Source organism: Caretta caretta, chromosome 2 (assembly GCF_965140235.1).
Source record: "Caretta caretta isolate rCarCar2 chromosome 2, rCarCar1.hap1, whole genome shotgun sequence".
NCBI classification, from domain to species: Eukaryota; Metazoa; Chordata; order Testudines; family Cheloniidae; genus Caretta; species Caretta caretta.
This window is the reverse complement of record NC_134207.1, coordinates 182,142,310-182,163,372: the sequence shown is the minus strand read 5'-3', so window position 1 is coordinate 182,163,372 and position 21,063 is coordinate 182,142,310. Positions and strand designations below refer to the sequence as shown.

General features: G+C 37.6%; 1 protein-coding gene across 10 annotated transcripts in view; it reads left to right on the top strand.

Annotated features, from left to right (window-relative positions):
• The window catches only part of BBS9 (Bardet-Biedl syndrome 9), a 455,972-nt gene that overhangs the window by 180,350 nt on the left and 254,559 nt on the right, over positions 1 to 21,063 (top strand). The window contains exon 20 of one of the 10 annotated variants that reach the window (XM_048839056.2): positions 15,943 to 16,279. The exons of the other annotated variants lie outside the window; for them this stretch is intronic. Coding sequence (XP_048695013.1) covers positions 15,943 to 16,053 — 111 coding nt within the window. The 3' untranslated portion in view covers positions 16,054 to 16,279. Of the gene's footprint in view, positions 1 to 15,942; positions 16,280 to 21,063 lie in introns of those variants that run through there. 10 annotated transcript variants of the gene reach the window in all.

Below are 21,063 nucleotides of genomic sequence, written 5' to 3'. Positions count from 1 at the left end.
TGCAATCTACACATCCATGAGTTCCAACCCGCCTCCATTGGTACTGCTTGGGAGTCACCTAATATGGAATGGACATGAGCGAGCACTCAAAGAAGAAAAGACAGTTACCTGTTCCGTAACTTGTTCTTTGAGATGTGTTGCTCATGTCCATTCCATGACCCACCTTCCTTCCCCACTGTCTGGGTTTCTGACAAGAAGGAACTGAGGGTGGGGGGAGCCAGTGGCGCCCCCTATACCATGGCATGTGCGCACCACTCCAGAGGGTGCCAGAGCTGGTCCCCTACAGATACCCCTGAGGGAAAAAATTCCCACACCTGTGCATGTGGCAAGCACACACACCTAACATAGAATAGACATGAGCAACACATCTCGAAGAATAACAGTTATGGAACAGGTAACTGTCTTTTTTTTTTTTTCCTCACTTTCTCAATGCCTGTCTAGGGATTACCAGTCTTTTTTCTGGTAAATTCTTTCTTTCTTTTTTGCACATATAGCTTGTTGTCACTCTGTGTGTCCGAGGTGTTTACTCGAGATTAATTAATGGACCTGGGGGAGACAGAGGATAGAGAAGCAAATGCAAAGAGAGTTGTCTGCCTAGAAAATGCTGCAAGAAAAGCTATCTGCCCTAAGTATTCTGTGCATCAAAACTGACAAACTCTGTAACTTAACATTTGAGGATATCGTCAATGACTTTGCTCACCAAAAATCACGAAAGAAAATGTTTTAAATTTCAGTGTGAAAATTAATGTGATGTTCAAACAGACATACTGCAGGTTGTACCTCTTCCATTAAGTAAGATGGTCTGTGTAACTGTAACTGCTTTTGTGTTGCTGTAGATATAAAGTTTTCATATCTACTAATTAAGAAATCATAGACGAAAATGTTAATTTGAAACTGTTTTATAATGCAAACAGGCATATTGCAAGACATGTTTTAGTTAGATATTTTATTTTTACAACTTTGCCTTTGTATATATGCAAATATAAAGCTTTCGTGTTTATATATTCAGTGTTGTTTCTGTGAAAATTATAAATTAATTTTTTAAGGTTTGGGGCCTCTGACACTTTTGACATCGCTTAGGGCCTCAGAATGTCATAATCCGCCCTGAATACAATTAAAGTATTTGTCCTAATTATTACAGCTCAGTTTGCTAATATGTCTGTTTAAAACTATTTTTGCAACGATTCAAGAAATATGTGTATATTTTACACATAAAGATAACCAAATGATTAGGCCTCAGGCTGTAGTAATAGCTCACAATCAAGCTGCAGAAGTAAGCCAAAAAAAATCATGAATGCAAGACTCAAGGATTAATGTAATACCAATTTATCTTTTGTAAACAATTCTTGTCTAATTAGAGATACTACAGTTTAGTTTGAGATGTCAGAAAATACATAGAGAGGAGTGGTATGGAACTGATTTTTGGTAGTGTTTTTTCTGCTTGGTCTTCTTAACCTGTAACTTCCTAATATGTAACTTTTGCTTTCAGGTAGAAATGATTGTTTTAATTTTCTATGGCTTTGCTTTTTAGAAAAACTTTTGAGGGGCAAATTCATATCATAATGAAAATGTTCTTCATTGACAAGTGGGAAAAAGAGCCTATACAAATTATTTTAATAGATAACTGCATCTGTGCACTGGGGGAGAGGGCAAACGTTAAAGAAGAGAGAGGGTCCCATTCATTCAAAGAATAAATAAAATGATGGCCATGAATTGGGTCTTCTTAAAATAATTCAAGCAACATTTTGAGAAGAATAATCTCTTTCTTAGAGGGCTTTCCTATATTAATTTCCATTCGTTTAAAAATACAATTATAATTTAATAACTGGCACTTTTTCTTTTGCTTTGTGCTTACAAAGCAGAAGGTAAATGTGAAGGGTTTTTATGTCAGTAAGTACCTGGCAGGCTCCAGGGTGAAGCAGATTCTCAGAGATTCTCGGTTGATATTGGATGTAAGCTGAAAGGAAGAAAAGCATAAATGCATTATGGCAGGTTTGCGTTTATGTTTCAACTAATTGAACAGGCCTAGCAAAGAAATGTCTAGATACTTGTTGCCCTATTCAGTCTGAATTTTTTTAAAAGTAATTATTGACAAACCTCTAAATCGAATCGGATTAGTCGATGCTGTATCTGGCAATTTGTTGAGATTAAAAGTAGGGATAGGTGAACTGTTTCAGATAAAAATAAGAACCCAGCCTTGAACTTTGCCCTTTTATTTGGAGCTGAACTCAAACCAAACATTTTCTTTTCTGAGATTCTGAAACATCCAATATTGTGTTTTCACTTCTGCTTTCTGTCTGGCAGCTGGACTCAAAAGCACTGAAATACAGTGAAAGAGGCTGTTCTCATGCTCTTTTCATCTGGGATCAGGAACAGAGGTGTCAAAAATACAACAAAAAGGCTTTGTTTTAAAATATTTCTAGCCTGGATTTGGAGACTCAAGAAGGTTAGGATAATGTGAGGGATCTGCAGATAAGCTTCAGATAAGCAACTGAACATTGGCTGGTTCAGATGTGCATTCAAATCTCGGAACCTTTTGAAGTTTGCCCAGCTCTAGTTTAGAAGAGAGATGACTAATTTGCTAAAGTGGACATCGCCAGGGAGTAGTAATTATTCCCCTGTAGCAGGGTGTCTGGAGTGCTGGGGTGATGTGAGATTTCCCATTTGGTCCATTTTTTTGCTCATGTGGCCCTCAGGCATTGGTTATGCCAGTTTTTCAGATAGATTTGATAATACGGTGACAGGCCATTTCCCTAAATTAGGTGAATGTCTGACAGTACTGAGCAACAGAAAAAAATTGATTCTATTTTAACCAATGTATTTTAAAAATATATTTCTTACCATTGTTAATATATATTTTTTGGAAAAGACTGTGGAAATACTGGGGTTGCCAAAAGGTAAAGTCCCCCAATGCTCTTTTGAAATATGATGTCTCTGCTTTCCTAGGGTAGAGAAGGGGATGTGATATCATGGAATAGGAACCTCTCGAACTAAACTTGCTTTTTACGAAATTGTATAAATTATGTTAATAGAGGAATTTCATCTCTTTTGTAGTGTCAAAACACATGCAATAATTAGAGATAATATATGTAGAGCTGGGAAAAAAATTCAGAAAAATAGTTTATTTGCTGAAAAATGCAATTTTGGTTGACCCCAAACTATTTCAGTTTGCTGAAAAATTCTGAACATTTTTGGAAACAAACATTTTCTTTGATTTGGTATGTACTTTTGAGAATTGATTTTAGTACTATCTCCTCCTAACACTTTCAGTGATTTATTATATCAGATGTTTCTGTGAGCAATGGCCTCACAATATTTCTTTTCAGATTTTAAATTAGACTGTGTTAGTCTGGATCTGTAAAAGCAGCAAAGGGCCCTGTGGCACCTTATAGACTAACAGATGTATTGGAGCATAAGCTTTCGTGGGTGAATACATGCATCCGACAAAGGGGTATTCACCCATGAAAGCTTATGCTCCAATACGTCTGTTAGTCTATAAGGTGCCACAGGACTCTTTGCTGCTTTAACAATTTAAGTTTGACCAGTAAGTGATGAAGCATCAAAAACTAGCTGTCAGATGGAAATTGAAGAATCATTACATAAATATAAGATCAACAGTATTCCACAATAATTAGGTACTCAAAATACTGTATTTGGTCTTGCTGAATTCTGGTTGGCACAAGACTTGAGGCGAGGGGAGAAAGGTGATGGTATACCACCATTCTGAATTCTCCTCTCCAAATCCAAAAGTTGACCACGAACCAATTTGGCCCTTGCTAAATTAGAGAAGCATTAGGATTGCTCTAAAGTGGTCTGGCTGCACTAGCCCCAATGGGGCCTTTGGTTCTGTCAGGATTACCAGACTCTGGCTATACTGGTGTCATAACTCCAGTGCTTGAGGTTGAGGATCCGAGGGCATGGCATAGAGCTGACTAAAGTGGCCCTACATCTCCCATGCTGGGAGAATACAGTAGTTAACTTGCAGTTGCTATGTGCCAGCTGATCACCAGCAGCTGCATGGGGTCCAGGATCTGGCCCCATATCTAAAATTATGTATCAGAATGTTTCATCAGTAGTTTTTTATTTTTAGTGCAATCTATTAGCACCAGGAGGTACATTTAAACAAAGAGAAAACTCTTAGAGATAACCAAGGAGAAATGGGTTTTATAAAAATGAATGTAAATCTAACATATGCTATGAAAATTTAATTATAGTAAAAATACTGACACCAAAATTTTCAAATTTGGGTGCCCAAGTGTAGGTTCAGTACCTCTGAAAATCAGACTACTATTTAGAAGCCTACATATGGATTTAGGAGTCTGCTTTTGGAAACCCAGCTTTGAAAATTAATCCAGTGTCATGGTACTTGTCACACACAACTTTTTGGAGTTTGTTAAAAAGTAATTTCAGCCTTTGTCTATGAGTGAATCAACAAAAAATAGTGAAAATAAGCTTTAGTGGTAAAAAGATGATTTAAACTGCATACCTGAATCAGAAGAAAATGCTATTGATGATACAAGCTACATGTCATCCATTGACGCATATTTCTCAGAATAAAATGTTTTCTCTATGATGTGCTGACATATTTATTTATTCTTTTGGTATTTAAGAAAGGATTTGGTTACACTATAAATGTGTATGACATCATCATTGTATCAATTAGACTTGCTGTATATGAGTTAACTTACCTCATTCATTTGTAGGTTTTGAGGGTGTATTTGTGTTAACTAAACTTGTGGCATCATTTTTCTGTGTGGAAAATGTGACTGCTGTCTCTTGCTCTCTATTTTCAGGCACTGTTTTAAAGTAGATAAGTAGTGAGAAACTAAAGGTTGCAATTAATTGTCCAGAACATGGGATTGGAATGCCAGTCCTGGCATAATCCAAATGAGTAACACTGAATTTGGCACAGAGCATAAAAGAAGCTGAAGTCACTTTTAATAACATGTCCTCATTTGTAAACAGGTGTTTGCCCAAGGGGAATGCATCAGCATTACTTTTCAAGTGTTATGGAAGAGTGATTCACGGGAATATTTGAACATTTCTAACCTGCACACCCCAAATATATTATGTCAATCCTTTTAGCACTTTGTGTTCAGTAAGGTATTGCTTGAAGCGGTGGAAGAGATTGCATTCCAGAAATTGTGGCACCCTTTTTATCTATTAGCCTATTTAATGAATAGCGTTTCTAAATTTGATTGGCAGCTTCTTTTCCCATCCTAATTAAATTGGTCCTTTACCCAATGTCTTTGAAGGACAGAGCCTTTGTTAAAGATGTCAAGTTAGTCTTTTATTGTTTGTTTCCATGGGGAGTGCTTCTTGTTGACAACAGTTGAAAAAAGGTGTGGAATCAGGAATATACTCGTTAAAATACTCATTAAAACTGTCTTAATACCAAAAACGAGGACAAAGAGGAAAATGTGCCTAATGACATTACCTTCTCCTTCACCCTGAGAAGCTAAGAGCTCATAACATTTCAATTAAATTAAATTCTTTCTCCTAGACAAGGATTAAAAAGCAGGCAGTAAGTTTGTTCTGAAAGTATAAAGACAGCTAAGAACAAAGAGCAAACAACTCAATTAAAAACTATTATGTTTCTTTCTTTTTTCTTTGGTGCTAAGGGGGCAACCTGCACTTTATTTCCTTAGAAGAGAAAAGAATGTAATGAACTTTACAGAAGCACATCAGATTTGTTCAGGGGCAAGTTTATTTTATCCACTAATTCAGCAAAAGGTGGCAGTTTGTCTGTACTTAAAAAAAAAAAAGGGGGGGGGGAGGAGGGCGGAGCTGAAGCAAAGAATTTTAATTTCACCAGTAGCAAGTTATTACCATGATCTGCTGAAATTTACACTTAGGAATAGACTCATTTGTTCCCCAGCCACACTGGGCTTCTTGTCACAGTATAATGTTTTCATTTGCATTTGCAAATGATGAAGCTGAATTGCTCCACATAATACCCTAAATTCCTGTACCTTACCCTTTATGATGTCAGTGGGTTTTCTACATGCAGAGGTACCTGTAATGGTCAAAACAAGGCTGCCATGGCAAGTTTGTTGGAGAGAAGAGAATGAGATACCGAGAACTTGTCCTAAATTAAAGAAAATAAAGGAATTAAAGTATGAACAATTAGGACCAAATTGTGCTCTCAGAAATGTGCTTGCCATTCACACTGACCTTCAGTAGTAGCAGATCTCCACTTCAGGTGAAAAATGACCCTTAAGGCCTTAATAAGAGAATAACTCTGCTAACGGGTTGTAGAAAGTATGGCTTACTTCCTGTTATCTATATTGCCAATATGTTAAAAAAAAAAAAAAATCCTGTAACAGCTCTGCTTTACTAAAATCTATAGTCACACTGCTTGGCATACTTCATACCTTGAACATGTTTTACATTTGCATTTAAAACCAACCAATTCTTTGTTTGCAATCATGTCTTAACTAAGGTCATGTGCAAATTTTTTGATAAGGAATGTGATGCCACTTCAGGAAATGAAGTCATATAATTGCCCTCAAGGCTTGGCAATAAGGTATGTACTGCTTCAGTGAGTTTAACACTTTCTTCTCCCTGAATCATAATAAACTGTTACATTAGATGCATATGTTTCCAAGCATATTTCTTTTATTATTTAAGCAAACATACCCAGTATTTACAAAACCTTATAACCTGACAGTGAAAGTAAGCAGCATTTAGTTGAATGGGCCCTCATCTAAATCATGTACTAGAAACTGCATTAGGATGAGAACAAATCATACTTGTGACTCAGTCTGCATTGTTTTTGGCAGTGCCATGGATTAAATTGATAGAGGATTGCTGCCCTTGAATTAAACTTTCTTTCTTGGTTCTGTGCCTAAAGCAATATAAAATCGTTGGTATGGAATTATGGAAAAAAAAGATTAAAAGATAACATTTGTTTTTTAAATCAGGAGATTTAAAAGAACTTCGTGAGACCCAAAGGAGTCAGAATAAGGTTGGATAAAGGAGGGGAAAGGTGCTACTAAAACACATGCTTTTCCTGCTGTCCAAGAATTAAGTGGCATAGTGCACTAATGCACTAACTTTTCATTTATGGGAACCAAACTCAGCTCATATGTGAAATGTATTTGTTTAGAATTTTTTATTGGTGTCTATGGCCAAATCACTGCACAATTACATCAATAAAAGTAGTCGCAACAGAACTTAGAACAGAGCTTCCTTCTTATTAGCAACCCTCTTGTCCTTTATAAAGCTGATCAGAACCCTGCCCAAACAAGCAAGTCTTATGCTTTTCCCTGAAAGTTGCCCAAATAGAACTCTAACAGTCCTCTAGAAAGAACAGGTTTCAGGGCTGTTGATGTGCCACTGAAAGTATCCTCTCTAAGCTGTGGAGAAGCCAGTTCCAGGAATCAACAGCAAGACCAACCAGCAGCCCCATGGCAGGACATGAGGAGAATGAAAATCTCCCAGTGAATTGTGTCCCAGCCAATCTAGAGATTTATAGATCATAGCCAATATTCTGAACTACACTTAGAGGTAAACAGGTAGCCAGTGACAATCACAGAGCAGTGTTATGGGCCCATAACTGCTTGCTCACTCCAGTGGTGAGACATTGTATTCTGGTTTAGCTGAAGCTTCCAAATAACCATCAGCAGCCGAAATAGTATTAATTAAGATGCAAAGCTTAGCAGCTATCTGTGCTATGAGCCCTTATGCTGATAGTGTCCAAAATAATCTTCCATTTTATCAAGATGTCTGCCATCAGCATTACAATCATTAATGCCAAATGTGCTTTCAAATACATTTCACACTGTATACATGGTATGTTAGGTTTTTTCACTGTATGAAATATACTCTGTGTGCATGCATATGCGTGGGCATGCTTCTGTGTTAAATTGAACTTTAGGCTTTAAAAACCAAAGCTCAGATTAAGGGGAAAGCTTTAAGAGCTTTCAGGTACAGGTGTGGATTGTCTTTCATAAATGGCTCTCTGTGGATTACAATGACCAGAAGCAGTATTAGTCAGACTAGAAACACAGGATGGCGATAAATATAAAAGGTCACTCTACAATAGGGAGGAAACCTATTGATTCTCCCCTCCACTTAAATTAGTTAGTAGGATAGTTTCTCTGCAGATTACTGCTGGTAGGAAATCAATTCCTCTATAAGGAGCCCTTCCTTTGAAATCCTAAATTGGCTGTGCTAATGTTCATCAGTTCTGGGTGGTTTTAAAATACCTATTTAAGATTTAAATTATGTCTCTTTGGACGAGATATGTTGCTCTTCTTCACTACCAGCTTTGCTGATATACCGTAATAATAGAAAAGGCAGAATTGTTCAATAAACATTTCTGTTCTGTGTTTGGGGAAAAAGGCAAATATTGTATTCATATCATGATGATGATGTTATATTTTCCATTCCAACAGTAACTAAGGATGGTGTTAAACAGCAGCTACTAAAGTTAGACTTTTTAAATTAGCAGGTTTGGATAACTTGTATCCAAGATTTTTAAAAGAGTAGTCTGGGAGCTGTTTGGACTGTTAATGTTGATTGATATGTCCTGGAAAACCAGGGAAGTTCCAGAAGACAGGAACAAAGCTAATGTGTGCCAATATTTAAAGAAGGTAAATGGATGCCCCAAGTAATTACAGGCCTGTCAGCCTGACATCCGTCCTAGGCAAAATAATGGAATGGCTGATGCAGGACACAATTAACAAAGAATTAAAGGAGGGTAATATAGTTAATTTCAATCAACATGGGTCTACGGAAGATAGATCTTGTCAAACTAACTTGATATTTTTTGATGAGACTCCAGGTTTGGTTGATAAAGGTAATAGTGTTGATGTAGCTGGACTTCTGTAAGGCATTTGGTTCGGCACTGTATACATTTTGATTAAGAAACATGGTACACGTTAAATGGATTAAAAACTGGCTAACTGACAGGTCTCAAGATGTAACTGTAAATGGGAAATTATCATGGAGTGTGTTTCTAGTGGGGTCCCACAGAAATTGCTTCTTGACTCTGTGCTATTTAGTACTTGAATCAATAACCTGGAAGAAAGCATAAAATCATTTCTGATTGCAGATGATTCAAAGCTTGGGGAAATGGTAAATAACAAAGAGGACAGGGGCACTGTTACAGAGCAATCTGATTGCTTGGTAAACTGGGTGCAAGCTAGCAATGTCTTTTGATACTGCCAAATGAAAGGTCCTACATCAAGGAGCAAAGATTGTAGGTCATTCTTATAGGATGAGGATCACTCTCCTGGGAAGCAGTGACTGTGAAAAAGACGTGGGGGTCAGGATGGATAATTGACTGAATGTCATTTCCCAGTGGGATGCTTGTCCAAAAAGGCTAGTACAGTCCTTGATTTCAGAAACGTGAATATTCAGAAACAGAAGCAGGAGGTTATATTACCTTTTATATTTGGCACCAGTACAACTGCTACTAAAATATTGTGTTCAGTTCTGGCATCCACAATGCAAGAAGGATGTTGAAAAATTGGAGAGGGTTCCAAGAATAGCCATCAGAATGACTGAAAGGATTTGGAAAACATACCTTATGATGATAGACTCAATGAACTCAATCTGTTTTTCTTATCAAAAGAGAAGATGATTTGATCAGTCTCTATACATACCAATATGGGCAATGCAAATCTGAAAATAGAGGGCACTCCATCTAGCAGACAAATTTACAATAGGATCCAATGGCTGGAAGTTGAAGCTAGAGAAATTCAGAGTTGAAATAAAGTGCACATTTTTAACAGTGAGGGTAATTAACAACTGGAAAAACATACAAAGGGTTGTGTGGATTCTCCATCTCCAGAAATTTTAAAATCAAGATTGGATTTTTACTGAAAGTTATGATGTAGCTTAACCACAGCTACTGGACTTGAAACAGGAATTAAATCAGGAAGTCCTATCGCCTGCCTTATACAGGAGATCAGACTAAGTAATCATAATGGTTCCTTCTGGCTTTAAACTCTATGAATCTGTGAAAAAATATATTAAGACAATGCCTAATACTCTGGCTTATTTAGTACAGTAGACAAACAAATATCTCTTTTAATCCTTAGCACTTCTGAATTTGTTGTTTGATTCCATTCATCTTTAGGATGTGCTAAACAGTGCCGCAGTAAATGGCTGAATTTCTTCAGATGGTGGTGCCTGGTCTGTCGCCCACATTGTAAAATGTCTATAGTAGAAATGTTTTAACTGCTAATTGGACCTTCTATCTTCAAAATACCCTTTAGTAGTAACTGTTGAAAGATGGACACAAGACAAGAGCATATATTGCTGAATTCATACTTGCTTCTGAACCAGGCTCTAAGTATTGGCTTTTTCTAAGTAAAAGTGTATGGTTTTTTGTGGAGTTCCTAAATCAAGCTAACACAAAGGAAAAAAGAAAATCTTAACATCCCATCTTACATTGGATATCCTCTGGCTAGTCACAACCCACTTAAAAGCTATGGAAAAAATATTTTCAGACCTGTTAATTATAAAGGTTTTTTATATTGTTGTTTAAAAAAATTTGCCATCTTATTTTAAAGTGGTTTCCCTATGTGAATATACATTCACCCTTAACCTTTTACAGTAGATTAGTGGTTTTCAACCTGCGGTCCATGGACCCCTGTCTGCAGCCTATGCCTAAGATTTCCAAAGGGATCCACACCTCCTTTTGAAAATTTTTTGGGGGTCCTCAAATGAAAAAACGATTGAAAATCACTGGTATAGATGATTCTACAAATACAGGGTGGCATATTCAGTCCGTGAAGAGCTGGCTTTATTTGAAATGTTGGCACATCAAAGATGAGTAACTAGGAATTTGGTGCCGGCTGTACAGTTTGCATGATATACTGGATCTGAAATGTTTCAAGAAAATTGTTATGCTTCTGTGTGTTTTACTTCTGCACTGAGTGATGACTCAGTAGAAAAGACTGCTGAAACGACATCACACACAGATTTTTCTGCATCAGTTTTAGTCAAGCATTCCTTATTTGAAATTCTGAGAACATTCAGCATAGGTTGTTTCTACCTGTGTGCCATTCATGGGCAATAAAACTGCATTACGCTGTGATTGCTTCAACATCTATTACTTATTTGGTAGTTTGTTTACAATATGCAGTTGACCATTCCCTGAGTTAAATAGTGGACCCATTGAAGTCAGTGGCAAAACTCCCATTGACTTCAACTTGTCAATGAACCCAGAGTTTCTCCTACTGAAGAGTCTTTCATTATTTCCCTATAATATAGGGCCTATATGGTCAGTTGGCCTGTCTCTCGCTATTTGAAAAGATCTGTTGAAACAGAGAGAAAAAAGTTTGTAATGTACCTTTTACTGCTTAGGAGGTATGGTAAAAAGAGATGATTGCAGGATATAGTGACAAGCAGGTGTATGTTTGACTTAACACAATTTATGAGCTTATACGAACCAATGGTGTCTTCTTACCTCGCAGTTCATTTCTCCCTGAATGTTCAGTAGCATTAGCAGCATCCTCTGAACCACTACTGCTTCGCTCTCTAGTGAAAATATAAACTGGATGGTTAGTGGAGCCATATGATAAATATTGTCAACCATGGCAGTGACCATAACCATATCATAAATTGTTTTTCCTCTTTGTCAAAAAAGTGAAGAATTGACTCATCCCAGACATATTCTTAGTGGGGACTGGATATTGATTTTTGTTAAATCCAATTACAAAGGTTTTTAGAACACTTTTCTGCTTTAGTGCAGTTATTATGGCAGTTATATGGCTATGTACAATATTTCCATTCCTGAACTGCTTGCTATTTTAATTCTGCTTACCATTGCTTGTGATTAAATGTCACTTTCAAACTGTGGCTAATTTCTTTCACAGCATCATAAAATCCATGTGCCTTCATCACAGTCTAGTGTTTATCAATGGAGTAGATTTTTTTTTATATTAGGAATGCATATAGCATTTTGTGGTCTGAGAAGTAAAAAATAAAAATAATTCTATGTGGTTGTTTATACATTTTCTTTGATAATATATCTTTTAGAAATAGTGTTGTGTTCCACAAATGGTCAGTAAGAATCCAAGTAATGGCCCTCATATTGTTGATGTTCTCTTGAAGATGATGATTTAAACCCAAGTAACCCAAAGCTATTTGTTTGCTTTGGGCAACTTTTGATTTTGTTACAAAAATGTGGTATGTAAGTTTAAGTTAGACAGTCTGGCTTCAGTGGGAAAGGAAATATTCCTGCTTAACAATTGTAGAGGGAAATTTTTAATTTGTTTCTGACCAGAATTGTTTAGAGATCTATGGATCATGAATCCAAAACAGAATATACTAAAAATTATTTCCTACGGGAAGTAAAAATGTATGTGGTTACTTTGGACTAAACCACTTTCTTGGCTGCTTTTGCAGTTTTAAATAGTCTGTTGTTCCCAATAAGGGAAATCATTGTGTACTTAGACCTTTAATACAAAGTTAATTACACTATATTACATTTTGTAATTCTATTTACTGTTAGCATTGTAGAAGCCTTAAAAAGACATTTGTCAACTGTTACCAGATAGATGCTACAGAAATCTCCTATGCTAAGTGTAAGGGAAAGCTGTAGTAATGGTATGTGTGGAGGAGACTGCCATACAGTAACTGTTCATAATTTATGGGTTTTTAATAGCGAACCTGTGCACTGTTGTTCTATCATTCCTAAACTCCTTTTCCATCTATGGCTAGTGAATACACCGCACCTTTATTTCCATTGGATAAAGACTTAGATATGATGATCCACACCTGCATACTGTGCCACCCAGAAGCTAAAATTGGTATTGCTCGCTAAGTGATGATGATGCATTTTATGCGATGGCCTGAGTAAGGGGCAGATGGAGAAAAGCACAGTGCCTCTTCCCAGGCCACCTTGTGTGCACCAGAGAGCATAGGTGCTGGAACTAGGGGTACGGGGGGGTGCTGCAGCATCCCCTGGCTTGAAGTGGTTTCCATCATATGCAGGGTTTAATTTCGGTTCAGGATCTCTGAGCACCCCCACTATAAAAGTGTTCCAGCACCCCTGCTGTCGAGTGTGTGAGAGGAGGGGAGAAAAGTTGACTGCTACCGTATTTTTCAGGATGCAGCTTACTCTCACTGTACAGCCAACTAGTTCTGCTTGCTAGCAAATGGGGGGGGGGGTAGGCTTCATCATCTCCTTACCCGCTTTCTTTCTGCATGCTTGCTGGAGGTAGCATCTGGCACACAACCTCTGTGCTCCTCCCAGTAACCAGAGCAAAGACGTGGCTGACCAAGTAATCATTATTCCCTTCCATTCCCATGTATGGCTGTGCTAGGATTATTCCACAAGCGAGTCCTAAATGGCTTGGATCCTCGCTGTTTCTGTAACAGCTTTTTACTTTCCACCTCAGAATGATAGCTGTTTTCAGGACAATTTGTCCTGTACTCAGGAATTTTTGATTGGCAGAGACATACCTTAAAGGGGCCAGGGATAGAGTTTTCTTGGAGGAGGGCCGACGTCTGGGGAATAAAGTCCTGTGAGTGATTTTGTTGAGCCTGACCAACTTTAGGGGTTTGGTGCAAGCTGTACCTATTTCTGCATTCTCCAAAAGAAGGGGGCAGGATCCTTTTGTCACCACTTGAAGTCTATCCCCTATAAGAAGTGGCTATGGGAAAAGGTAGTGATGTGCTGTTCCTGGTAGTGGATAAATGTATGTGACAGCACACACAAACTACAGCAGAATACAGCACTATATGTAGGGTCAGATTTTCAAAGGGGAAGGGTCCTGAGGTAATTAGGCATCTAAATTCCTTTGAAATTCTATCACTTGGGGTAAAATCCTTGCCCTATTGAACTCAATGGGAGTTTCACCATTGACTTCACTAAAGCCAGAATTTCAAACTTGTGCTCCTTTGACAGTCCCAGACATAATTTCTTGTTCCTATCTGGGTTTTAATATTTATCTTTTGTATTTTATTTCTGTAAAATGGGTAAGAGCATTGGAAAGGTTCTTGAAAGAAAGCTAATAAATAATAGAAAAATACATTGGTGGACATGTCACAAATGCATATAATACTAATTGATTTTTGGTGTGATTCCCCGACAAGCAGTTTAGCAAATGTTGCTAATGGTGTTGCAAACTGTTAATGTCATATCAAAAAGTTGTCCAATTTCTGCAGAAAAGGAGATGAGACCTGCCAGAGAGATTTTTTTTTTTTAAATGCAACAAAGTGATCTTTGAATAAACCTTTTGAAATAAGTATTATGAATGCTCACAAACTAAAGGCATGGCATTTAGGATAGTATAGTGTACGAAATTTTTTTTTATTTTTTTTTAGAGTTCTTTTCTAGGAGAGGATTTTTACTGTAGACAGAATAATACCCACTTTAATTCGTCAAGCAAATTAGTTCAAGAAATACAAAATCTGCATTCATAGATTAATATATTATAAATAGCTATTAAATTGGTCTTTGCTTGTTTATGTGAAAATCTGATCTCTCTACAGGGCCATGAAAATATTCTTCCTAAGGCCCGGAGGGGCTTAATATCACAGATTTTATTCTTGCTTTACTTCTATGATATGTAGAAAACATTGTTAGCATTGGAAATGGAAACCCAACCCAACCCTTTTGTCAAATGTTGAAGAATTAGGGTAAAATTTTCAAAAGTGCCTAAGGATCATTTTCAGTAGCGCTAAGGCCCAGATTTTTAAAGGTCCTTGGGCACTGCTGTGCTAGCATTGTAATGGCTAACTTGTTTAGGAGCCCAAATTTCATTTTCAAAAGTTTTTTGGCACTTAAGAGGCTAAATCCCATTGATAGTTGACATAGGCTCCTAAATCAGTTAGGTGTTGCAATGCTGAGCACAATATCTAAATACCTTTAAAAATCTGGGCCTAAGCCTCATTGATTTTCTGTGGGACGTAGGCTCTTAAGTTATCTAGAGTATGTTTACATGGCAATAAAAAACCTACAGCACAGAGTCTCAGAGCCACGTCAGCTGATTTGGGCTTGCAGGGTTTGGGTTGCTGGGCTAAAAATAGCAGCGTAGATGTTCGGCTTGATCTTGTTCAGAGATCCTCCTCCCTCATGAGGTTTCAGAGCCTGGGCTAATTCTGAAAAATCTCAGAGTGTGCTTATAACTACCCAAGTCTCAGTAGGATGTTCTGCATGGGAAAGAACTTGGGGCTTTAACAGTAGGGTTTCCACATAGGAAGTAATGGAAATACCTCAAAACGGTAATTAAAGTCTGAAAGCATGCTGTGCTTAGAATAAAAAAGTTTACGAATATGTATATGCCTAAAATAAGTACTTTGTTGTGCTAATTTGTTCAACATGTGTTTTGGTACATTTTTTTAATAAACTTAATAACATACAATGTGGTATCCGGTTACTATTTTTAAAAAGCTGTTTTGAATGTCAGTACTTTAATTTTAATGGAAATTTGAAAGATTTTCCTAATTACATGAGTTTTCTGATAAATGAAGTGTATTTATTAGTCATTCCATTTCTGTGTTCAGTAGGTTTTGCTTTTGTCCAGAAGAGAATACTAAATGGTATAGAAAATACTCTTTACTAAGCAAGCACCTGTATTATTTATCATAGGTATTTCATGAAGCACAGTAAAGTGCTGTTTCTTGAAAATCACTAGGCTCTCTCATTAGTGTATGTGAAATGACCACAAGTTATGTAAACAAATGCTGGGTAGATTGTAACTAACAAGCTTTTCAAAAGCAAAAATAATGTAAATGGCCACTTTTGAAGATGTTTTTGAGGAGGAGGACAGGAGCGGAAAAGGAGCAAATCTGGAAATGTTCTAGTGTGAAATACAATACTTATGACTTCTTAAAAACAGAGACGTTTACAGAACCTCTACACTGGGATATTTTACCATATGTCAGCATCTTATTTAGAAGTCTGTTACTTAGCTGTATACTTTATTTATTTCCTGACAGTGTAGTTTGAGTCTAATGAGATTTCATTGTCTTTTGAAGGTATTTCACATGGATGCATGCCGCAGGATTACAAACAACTTCCTTTATGTGGATCTTACAAATACCTGGGGAGTTTTAGGGTTTGGGTTGGTTTTTTATTATTATTATTAATAATCTGTGTTTGAGTGCCAGCATTTCTAAAACTGTTGCCTGGAGAAGAAAGGCTGATGTCTGAAAACATCTGTAACATTTGCAACCTGTATATATCATGTAGGGACTGAACTTGGGTGATTATGTTTCAGTGACCCTAGCACCATGGGTGCAATGCAGCTGAACACCAGAGTTACGAACTGACCAGTCAACCACACACCTCATTTGGAATTGGGAATGTGCAATCAGGCAGCAGTAGAGACAAAAAAAAAAAAAAAAAAAAATGGAAAAACAGTACAGTACTATGATAAATGTAAATTACTAAAAATAAATAAAGGGAAAGCAGTGTTTTTCTTCTGCACAGTAAGCTTTCAAAGCTGTATTAAGTCAATGTTCAGTTGTAAACTTTTGAAAGGACAACCATAAAGTTTTGTTCAGAGTTATGAACAACCCCCATTTCTGAGGTGTTCATAACTCTGAGTTTCTACTGTACATGGCTTGCCAAATAGTTTGTACCCCTATCTGATATACTGTAGTGTCTTTCAGAATCAGAAAGGACAATGCCAGTCTCTGCTGTGTTGGATCTACTGCTCTGGTCAAAAGTTATACCTTGTATGTTTCTTTTCAGTCTGTCTTAATAGAGGCATAGATATTTAAAGCAAAGGTTCCTCCTACTGGAATGTTTGCTGGACCCACCACATTCTCCTCAGTCTCTTTGCCTCCATATGGGGGAGCAGATTTTTTCCTCTTCTGTTCTGCTGAGAGAGCCTTTTGAAAATTTTTTCACCACCACCACCATTGAGAAATTAGTTTCCTTTTATATTTTCCCTTTGGAATTTTGCATTTGAAAAGGAGCATGGCCTTTGGTTCATGTTTCCTTAGCACAACAGGTTTTCCTAAGGACTTGTTCCCCCACAAGTGGTGTTCAGTAACTCATCACTGGGTCCTCCAGTTAACAATTTAGCTTCCTCCTGCTTTGCTGTGCAACAAATTGGCCTCAGTAAAGTGGGTTTGTCACCTGATAATCGTCCTATGGATCACTATTATTCCTCCATTGTGAGGCAGCCCTTCGTTTTGTGACATATGGCTTAGGATTACCAGGGAGGCAGAGCACATTTTGAACCAACTGCAGTCTTCTTCCTACCAGGACATCCATTAAACCACAAATTCTGTGCATTTAAAATACCATCCCCATCCCTGTACAGTGACAGATGACAGCAACATAATTATGAGCTCTTTCCACTTACAATGGTGACAAGCTACAAAATAATAATAGAGGAAGGCTCAGAGCTCAAGGAAAAATATGGAAGATCATAGAACCTTGTGAACTCCTAACAAACTTCCTTCTATAGGCTCTCCTCATTTTTATCCCTGTTTTAATCATGCTCTCTCTTCAAAAGATGAATAGATTCTCTAAGGTGAAAGAGAATGCTGCTCTTATGTTAATCTCAGGAGATGCTAAAGAAAGACCAAGTACTACTCTTCACCAGACCTAAGTGTATCTTTTGGGTCATGTTCCTGAGTTACATTAACTTGGAATAAAAAAGGACATGAATTAACTCCTGAATTTGGGCCAAATTATTCAATCACCCCAATGGGCAATACTTTTTTCTGAATTTTTTGTAGTGTAGAGTAGTGGGTAGCTGGTAAATGGCTAGCATACTTACTGTCCAGATGTCCGTTGATAACTTTGATACAGTACAATAAAGAGAACATGAATGAACTCTTGAATATCATTATGACCAGTAATGGGTGAAACAAAGTTAAAACTATTAGATTTGACTGAATGAGAGCATGAACTTAAAATGTCAGGGAAACCAGATAAAAGTGTTCAAATTGTGCTTAACTTTTTTCTAGGATTTAAATTCTTCTTATCAGAAAACTTATCTCAGCCAAAATAATTAAAAGCATTTGTTGCCAATTTAGTGGTTGATGTGTGTGTGCATACGCAGACAGACAGACACAAACACAGAGAGAGAAAGAGACAGAGGCCTTGAAAAATGAGCCCTTTTCCCCATTCTACATAGTTCAGGGTACTATTTGATTAAGCATACCGATATGGTCTTTGCACTGAGGGAACTGCAAAAAAAAGTGTCAAGAACAAGAAAATCTCTCTGCATGGCCTACCTGGATCTTACAAAGGCTTTTGACCTGATCAGCAGAAAGGGCCTTTTCCAGTTGCTAGAGAGAATTGGTTCTGATTCGATCCTTCCATGATGGCATGAAGGCTACAGTCCAGTATGATGTTTATCAATCCGACAGATATGAAATCCTCAGTGATGTCAAACAGGGATATATTTTGGCATCAAAACTCTTCAATATATTCTTCTCTCTGGTGCTTTGTAATGCTTTCTCATCTAGCACCGAGGGTGTAATCTCCATACAAGATCTTATGGAAAACTCTTCAACAGTACTGTCGCCCTATGATGCATCAGTAGAAGAGGTTTTAGAACAAATTGATAAATAAAAACAGTAATAAGTTACCAGGACCAGATGGTATACACCCAAGAGTTCTGAAGGAATTCCAATATGAAATTGCAGAACTACGAACTGTAGCATGTAACTTATCACTGAAACAAGCCTCTGTACCAGATGACTGAAAGGTGCTAATGTAACACTGATTTTTGAAAAGACCTCTAGAGGTGATCCTGGCAATTACAGGCTGGTAAGCCTAACTTCAGTATCAGGTAGAAACTATAGTAAAGAACAGAATTACCAGACACTTAGATAAACATGGTTTGTTGGGGAAGAGTCAATATGGCTTCTGTAAGGGGAAATCATGCATCACTAATCTGTTAGAATTTTTTAAGGGTGTCAACAAGCATTTGGATAAGGGTAATCTAGTTGGTATAGTGCACTTGGATGTTCAGAAAGCCTTTGACAAGATCCCTTATCAAAGGCTCTTAAGGAAACTAGGTGGTAAGGTCCTCTCATTGGTCAGTAACTGGTTACAAGGTAGGAAACAAAGGGTAGGAATAAATGGTCAGTTTTTGCAATGAAAGAGTGAGGTCCCTCAAGATCTGTACTGGGACTTGTGCTGTTCAGTATATTCATTAATGACCAGGTAACCAGGAAGAACAGTGAAGTGGCAATATTTGCAGGTGATACAAAATTATTCAAGCTAGTTAAGTCCAAAGCTGACTGCAAAGAATTACAGGGGGAAATCTCACAAAACTGGGTGGGTAACAAAATGACATGAGATTCAGCATTGATAAATACAAAGTAATTCACGTTGGAAAAAATAATATTAACTACACATATATAATGATGGGTTCTAAATTAGCTGTTACTACTCAGGAAAGAGAACTTGGAGTCATGGATAGTGGATAGTTCTCTGAAAACTTCAGTTCAACAGAATGTTAGAAACTATTAGGAAAGGAATAGAAAATAAGACAGAAAATAACAATGCCACCAAATAAATACATGGTGAGTCCACACTTTGAATACTGTGTCCAGTTCTGATCGTCCCACCTCAAAAGGATATTAGTGGAACCGGAAAAGGTTCAGAGAAGGGCAACAAAGGTGATCACTGGTATGATCACTGCTGTAAAAGGAGAAACTAAAAATATTAGGGCTGTTCAGTTTAGAAGAGAGGATTTAGAGAGGGATATGATAGAGAGATATAAAATCATGAATGGTGGGGAAAAATGAATAGAGACGTGTTATTTACCCTTTCCCACAACTCAAAACCAGGGGTCACCTGATGAAATTAATAGGAAGCAGCCTTAATACAATTGAGAAGAAGTACTTTTTCACACTATGGACAACTAACCTGTGGAACTCATTGCCACGAGATTTAACGATGGTCAAAAGCATAGGTTTAGAAAAGAACTAGATAAGTTTATGGAGGATAGGTCCATAGATGGCTGTTAGCCCGTATGGTCAACATGCTCAGGGTAACCCTAAATTTCTGGCTGCTAGAAGCCAGCAGTGGAAGACAGCTGTGAATCTCTCCACAATTGGACCATTGGTCTGATCCAGTATGGCAGTTCTTATGTTGTAACATTGCACATCTAAGAGCAAGAAGCTCAGTTAAACATCTTCTGATGAGAAAACTTCTTGTTGCTGACAACTCTGTTCACTAAACACCTTTCACACCCGCTATCTTCACCATATTCTAAATATTAAGTGGGAAACCAAAATTTCTGCTGCTGAAGTAATTGAGATAGCAAGATTGTCAAGTCTAATCTCTACTTTCAAACACAGACATCTCAACTGGCTTTGTCTTCTGCAACATGTGAACAATAGATGTGTTCCAAAGGATTTCCTGTATGGAAAACTTGAGGATGCTCTAAGGCCACTGGACCGACCTAGGTCCAGGTTCAAGGACATTTTCAAGAGGAACTTAAAAACTTTGACAACCCAAGCTGAGAAGATGCAGCTAGGAACAAGCCACACTGGAGGACTGTTCTGCACCAGGAAGTCTAAGAGGCTGAAGAGAGGTGAGTGAAGAGGAAAGTACAGTAGGCCTCAAGCTCTTGTAGTACACTGGCTTCTTCATCTGGCCCTGCACCTTTTGACTGCATTATCTGTGGTATGGATTGTCAGTTGAGAATTGGACTTCTTAGCCACTCACAATGTTGCAATGTGCGCACAATAACTGAATTGCTTTGGCACTTACAGCATTGTCTTATGAGATGGCCTGTTGCCATTGGATTTGTTAAAACCAAAAATTATGCAATAAAACTGTTCCTATACCTTCACTGGGCAACCGGGAGGCTTGTACAAAACTAAAGCGAAGGGAAACAGATGGAAAGTTAATATTTGTAGTTTGTAGCCATTTTCTAACAGTGGTATGTACCTTCCATCTGCAGTTTCCACCCTTATATCCCTCCCCGTGAGACTTTTTCTGGGCAGGCAGGTCAGAAAACCTGGAGACCCTTTTAGGATTGCCAGCACTTTTTTTCTCCCTTCCTCCTGGGTACTGAGCTTCCTTGTGGGCTTAGGAAGAGATGCGGGGATCCTTGGCTGATTAACTGGATAGGACAGTGCAAAGTCCATTGACTCCCGTGTACCCAAGGATAAGTTCTT